This window comes from Gorilla gorilla, chromosome 6 (assembly GCF_029281585.2).
Source record: "Gorilla gorilla gorilla isolate KB3781 chromosome 6, NHGRI_mGorGor1-v2.1_pri, whole genome shotgun sequence".
Taxonomy (NCBI): Eukaryota; Metazoa; Chordata; class Mammalia; order Primates; family Hominidae; genus Gorilla; species Gorilla gorilla.
Genome location: NC_073230.2, coordinates 125,880,563 through 125,887,579, shown reverse-complemented (window position 1 = coordinate 125,887,579; position 7,017 = coordinate 125,880,563). Strand labels below are relative to the sequence as shown.

The following is a 7,017-nucleotide window of genomic DNA, read 5'->3' as shown; positions in this document are numbered from 1 at the left end:
GCCTCCCGAGTAGCTGGGACTACAAGCGCCTGTCACCACACCCGGCTAATTTTTTGTATTTTTAGTAGAGACAGGGTTTCACTGTGTTAGCCAGGGTGGTCTCGATCTCCTGACCCCGTGATCCACCCGCCTCAGCCTCCCAAAGTGCTGGGATTACAGATGTGAGCCACCGCGCCCAGCCTGTTCTAAATTATTTTTGATAAATCTTCCGTCTCACAAGCAAATCACCTTAAAAACAGTTGCATACATTTTCAGTAATGCATTCCAGACTAGAACAGAGATAGGAAATTGATGACTTTCATGGGATAGAAACTCATGATGGCCTGATACAACTAAGCTTGTCAATTAGATCTAGTATTTAGTTCACCATCATCAAACTTTCAAATATATATATTTTAAAAAGGAACAGATAATTAATGTTACCAATTCATTTTCTTTAGGAATCCCAATGTGCCAAAACTTGTATTTTAAAACTAAAGAAAAGATGATTTAGACAAAATGTCATAATTTCATATTATATTCTCAATGCTTTCAAAGCCCAACAGTGATTTTAAAAAGAAATTAAACAACATGCTTTCATTGAATTTTTAAAAATCTATACAATTCAAGCTAATGAAATATTTTATTGTACATAACAAAAGTGGTGTTTTTCAAAAAAAAAAATAAAATAAAATAAAATAAAATAAAAGTTTCCAGGCCCAGACGTCTGTGGGAGTACGTGAGGAAAGGATTCCACTCAAGTATAATCAGCAATACTCTATTGAATGAAACCATAACTCCACTTCACTCCCTATGGTAAATACTAACATTCACCACAGGCTTGAAATTCCTGTAGCATCAGTAGAACTATTTTTGAAAATATTACAAACATGCTTATGATGCATAGGAAGATGAAAAAATTTAGACTGTAACCGCACACCATATGTAATCCCAGCTTTTCTAATTTACAACCAGTTAAGAATTATAATATCCAAAGAAAGTATTTTAAAATATATATGCTCACTGGTAAGTGATTTTCTACTCAAATAAATAGGAAAATTTGCATTTTAATGTCACATTGAATTTCAGTACTTTTCAATCCAAGAAAAAAAAAAAATAAACCGAGACATGGTCATGAGTTCAGGATTATATATATTACAATTTGCCTTGTTATAATACATTTGTGGCTTTATGATAAAAATAACTCAGGGACATATGGAATTCAAGCTGATTTGCGTAACTGTCACAAGAAAAAAAGCATTAAATGCATTTCTGAAATAAGTATTTTCATTAATTTCAGAATCTCAAAACAGCATTAGACCTTGCCTTGTTTAAAAAAAATTTAGTTCAACACTAAGCTAGCTAAATAACCTTCTTGAAAGGTTTAAACACAATTGATATAGAAAATGCTTTCCCTCTAATCTCAACTTTACATAAATGGAACAGGTGAGGAAGAAAAGGTAGACAATTTCTTTAGCAGCATATATGGCTAAATCCATCAACCACCTTAAACTAGAATGTCCATTATTGACCCCATTAAAAAGAACTGGGGAAATATCAAAAATTACTGATTTCATAAACCAAAAGACAACAATTTTAGGGTTACAGTTAGTAAAATATTTTTGAGACACTTCAAAAACTTTTAACCATAAACTAGAAGAATCATCTCTTCATTGTAAGAAAGAAAGGCCTAACAGAAAGACATTTAAACTAAACTGATTTTCAATCCTCTTAGAACAAACAAAATGAAAAATAATGGTTGATTAGCTAAGCTTTGTGCTCTAATCAAACTAATTAATTACAGTGATTTTAAATGGCAACAGCCCATCTGACTGGGCAGCTTGACAGTTCAGAATACTTTTGCAATGATTTTTTAACGCAAAGACACTAAAATGATCCGGTCATGCAATGTTCATCTTATGCATTCTGCATCTCTTTGCCAATCTTGTAGCTAAGGATCTTGTTCCAATCAATCTTAGTGCGCGTAACTGGCAACTGTCGACGTAAGGCTTTGAAAGTAGTGTCCGACATTGTCTGATAATTCTCACTGATGGCAGTCTATGAAAAACAATAGTTAGAAGTTTAAAGTAAAGCAAAGAACAGAACAATTTATAAAGCACATAGATGTTTTCAGAATAAGTTTTATTTAAGCAGCCTGTTTCACTGTTTTTAAACAGTCAAATAAAATCCCAACATTGTTTTAAAAGCTGTTTAATAGCAGCTAGAAGAGCCGGGCGCGGTGGCTCACGCCTGTAATCCCAGCACTTTGGGAGGCTGAGGCAGGCGGATCATGAGGTCAGGAGATCGAGACCATCCTGGCTAACACAGTGAAACCCCGTCTCTACCAAAAATACAAAAAAAAAATTAGCCGGGCATGGTGGCGGGCGTCTGTAGTCCCGGCTACTCGGGAGGCTGAGGTGGGAGAATGGCGTCAACCCGGAAGGCGGAGCTTGCAGTGAGGCGAGATCGCGCCACTGCACTCCAGCCTGGGCCACAGAGCAAGACTCTGTCTTCAAAAATAAATAAATACATAAATAAAATAAAAGCAGCTAGAAGAAAAAGCCTATAATTTTGAATAAACTTAATGAAATAAAACTATAAATTACTTAATATTTGTGTGTCATTTTGAATTTATTTTAGTGTGTCAGAACAATTTATAGATTATTATTTTTAAGGAGTAGAAACTTGTCCAATTCACAAATTAAATGGTTCAATTCAAGAGTGTAGTTTAGAAGCTGATAAATAACATAAAAAGTAAAGCACAAAATGAAATGTGATCTAAACAGATTACAAATAATCCAAATGCTAAGACACAGCCTGAATTAAAATTTCCAACCAGAAAAAAAATAGCCACTTAAAGTCTGGCATATTTTGACTGATACAGGTTGAGCATCCCTAACTGAAAAATCCAAAGTTTCCAAAGCTTGAAACATTCTGAGCATCAACATGACACTCAAAGGCAATGCTCACTGAAACACTAATGCAGATTTCTAATTTTCAGATTATGGAAGCTTGACTGGTAAAAAGATAATGCAAATATTCCAAAATCCAAAAAAATCTGAAATCTAAAACACTTCTGTTCCCAAGCAACTCAGATCAGAGATACTCAATCTGCGCTCAGAAATTATGTTGGCTAAAACCTAGTTTTTTTTTTTTTTGAGACGGAGTCTCGCTCTGTCACCAGGCTGGAGTGCAGTGGCGCGATCTCAGCTCACTGCAACCTCTGCCTCTCAGGTTCAAGCGATTGTCCTGCCTCAGCCTCCCGAGTAGCACTCGTCACTACAGGCACATGCCACCACACACAGCTAATTTTTGTATTTTTAGTAGAGACAGGGTTTCACCATGTTGGCCAGGATGGTCTTGATCTCTTGACCTCGTGATCCACCTGCCTCGGCTTCCCAAAGTGCTGGGATTACAGGCGTGAGCCACCGCACTCGGCCTAGTCTTAGTATTTTGAAAACACAAAATATTAATGGAATTCAATTTACTTGCCACTCTTTTTGCCTACACATTAGTAAGTCTGCCTCTGTGTTAAAAGCAGACACACAACAAAAAGACTCTAACTGATGCAATGGAAAAATTCAGCCTTTGGCTGAAATTAAAATTTCAGTGACATTAATTCATATGTGAGTGTAGCTTATACAATATTTAAAAAATCATACCTGGTATTCATTTTCTGCAGCTTCTACAATCTTTATAAATTCTTTTGCTGTTTGCACTTCATTCTGAAAAAAAAACAAAATAAAAATAGTAACTTAAAACTAAACCACTATTATTTTAAAATATATGTATGGTTAATGTAATGTTATAATAAATAACACAGAAGGAAATTATGACATAGAACAAATATTGTAAGATCAATTATTCTAAGTCTAAGGGGAAAATAGGTAAAATTATTTTAAAAGTCTACAGAATAAGCTGTTCTCAATGTTCAGCTGGCTAAGGAAAGTGAAATCTCAATGATACACACATGGATGAAAAGTTCAATTTTAAACACTGGACATGCATTCCAATAGACAACCTTTATGGGTAAGAAGTTTGGTAAAGATTTCTAATTGATGACTCTTTATCTGAATATTGTTAAATATTTACTGAACATTATGTAACAGAACAGTGATACCAAAAAAAAAAAAAAATCACTAATCAGGAAGAATGTATTTTTCTGGAAATTTTTTTTTTTAACATGCCAATAGATGGGTTTGTTTGCTTTTTCCTAACAGTAAAGTTAACAGAATCTGGATTTAAAAAATAAAACAGTGTTAATGTAAAAGTCTCTAACACCTTATACTTTATATATATGGTGTAAAAATATAAAACAATGAAAACCTCCTAAGATAAAAATGGTCATTCCTAAAAAAACGAGCACAAACTGGCATATTAGTCAAGTTTAATTACTATGACCATCTCTCAAAACCGTACCCTCTGTACTCTTGTGGACAAATTTCTCTTAGGAAGCATCTGGTTTTCTTTTTGAGACAGGGTCTCAGCCTGTAGCACAGGCTGGAGTGCAGCAGTGTGATCTTGGCTCACTGTAATCTCCGCCTCCCAGGTTCAAGCAATTTTCGTGCCTCAGCCACCCAAATAGCTGGAACTATAGGAATGTGCCACCATTCCCGTCTCATTTTTGTATTTTTAGTGGAGATGGGGTTTTGTATTTTTAGTAGAGACGAGGTTTCGTCATATTGGCCAGGCTGGTCTCGCACTCCTGACCTCAAGTGATACCTACCTCAGCTTCCCGAAGTGATAGGATTACAGACGTGAGCCACCGCACCCAGCCAGGAAGCATCTTTGCTCAATGTCAAACTCCCCAAACAAGACGGCACCATACCCTTGTTATGTCAATAATATTGAATGTAGTAATTACATATGATATGTAACTATATGGAGAACATCTCATGGAAAATCAGACATTAGTAAGTTTTTTTCACTGGCAAATTTTGCAAGGAGAGTACCGATTAGGTCAAAGCAGAAATCACCTAAGTGCTAATAAAAATTGTTTTAAAAGATAGCTTCAGGGGCTGGGTGTGGTGGCCCATGCCTGTAATCCCAGCACTCTGGGAGGCCAAGGCAGAAGGGTTGGTTGTGGCCAGGGTTTGAGACCAGCCTGGGCAATATGGTGAGACCCCATCTCTACAAAAAATAAATTAGCTGGGCATGGTGGCACACGCCTGTAGTCCCAGCTACTAGAGAGGCTGAGGCAGGAGGATGGCTTGAGCCCAGGATGTCGAGGCTGCAGTGAGCTGTATTCACACACTGCACTGTAGCCTGGGCAACAGAGTGACACCCTATCTCAAAAAAATACATATATGTGTGTGTGTGTGTGTGTGTGTGTGTGTGAGTGTATATATATATATATGTATATGTAAATATAGCTTATCTTCTTAGGTAGCATCTGGCTTAACACATTCATACATGTTTCTTAAATGCTTTCTTGAGTTAAAAATAAATTTTTCTGGCCGGGCGCAGTGGCTCACGCCTGTAATCCCAGCACTTTGGGAGGCCGAGGTGGGTGGATCACGAGGTCAGGAGATCGAGACCATCCTGGCTAACACGGTGAAACCCCATCTCTACTAAAAATACAAAAAAAATTAGCCAGGTGTGGTAGCGGGCACCTGTAGTCCCAGCTACTCGGGAGGCTGAGGCAGGAGAATGGCGTGAACCCGGGAGGCGGAGCTTGCAGTGAGCCAAGACAGCGCCACTGCAGTCCAGCCTGGGCTAAAGAGCGAGACTCCGTATCAAAAAAAAAAAAAAAATTTTTCTTTAATATCTGTAAATTGTATATAAGCAGTTGATGTTTATAATACACAGATACTTTTAGGTATATGACACAAACAAATGAGAAAATGTCACTGTTAATGTTATACTGTCAATATCCACGGGGCAAAAAAACCAAAAGCCAAACTTTTGGAGGCCAAGGTGGGTAAACTGCATGAGTCCAGGAGTTCAAGACTAGCTGGGCAACATGCTGAAACCCCATCTCTACCAAAAAAAAAAAAAAAAAAAAAAAAAAATTAGCTGGGTGTGGTGGCACGTGCCTGTAGTCCCAGCTACTCAGGAGGCTCAAATGGGAGAATGGCTTGAGACCTAGAGGCAGAGGTTGCAGTGAGCTGAGATCATGCCAGCCTGGGTGACAGAGACAGGTCTTGTCTCAAAAAAACAAAACCAACCAAACAAAAATCAACAAGGAAACAGTTGCATATGCAAGGGAAAGAATTTGTGAAAGAATTCTGTGGAGAAATAAAACCAAGTTCAAAAATTCTTAAATTTGAAAGATGAACTTAAAAAAAAAACTTCATTAAATCATGATCCAAATAGCTACTGAAATGAAAAGATAGGATACAGTTTAAAAGTTAGGTAGAAGATCATAAACCTAAATGTAAGAGCTAAAACTATTATATAATACTTTTAGAAGAAAACACTGGAGTAGATCTCCATGACCTTGGGTAGACAATGGTTTCTATTAATATTTCAAATATCAAATGACAAAAGAAAAAAATCAAAACCAAAATCTTCTGTTTTGCAAACAGTATCATCAAGAAAGTGAAAAGACAACACAGAGAAGGATGAAAATATCTGAAATCATGTATGTGATACACTGGACTTGTATCCAGAATATATGAACAAGTACAACTCAGTAATACAAATGTGAATAATCAATTAGGAAATGAGCAAAGGATCTGAATAGGTATTTCCCCCCAAAAGACATACAAATGATCATAAGCACAAGAAAAGATGCTCAAAATCATTAGCATCAAGAAAATGTAAATAAAAACCACAATAAGACACTACTTCATACTGACTAGGATGGCTATCATCCAAAGGACACATTTTGGAAAAAGATATAGAAAAACTGAAACTCTTATACACTGCTGGTGAAACTATAAGATGGAAAACAGTCTCGCAGTTCTTCAAAAGGTTAAACATAGTTACCAAATGACCCAGCAATTCCACTCCTATGTATATACCAAAAAGAAATTTAAAAAGCTACACAAAAAAATAGTACACAAATGTTCACAGCAGCAAAAAGTAGAACACAGA

General features: G+C 36.5%; 1 protein-coding gene across 1 annotated transcript in view; it reads right to left on the bottom strand.

Annotated features, from left to right (window-relative positions):
- Positions 1-499: 499 nt before the first annotated feature.
- CAPZA2 (capping actin protein of muscle Z-line subunit alpha 2) overlaps positions 500-7,017 on the bottom strand; it is a 56,665-nt gene continuing 50,147 nt past the window's right edge. Inside the window, exons 9-10 of the mRNA XM_004046096.5 lie at positions 3,642-3,704; positions 500-2,037 (exon numbers count right to left, since the gene is read on the bottom strand). Coding sequence (XP_004046144.1) covers positions 1,897-2,037; positions 3,642-3,704 — 204 coding nt within the window. The 3' untranslated portion in view covers positions 500-1,896. The remainder of the gene's footprint in view (positions 2,038-3,641; positions 3,705-7,017) is intronic.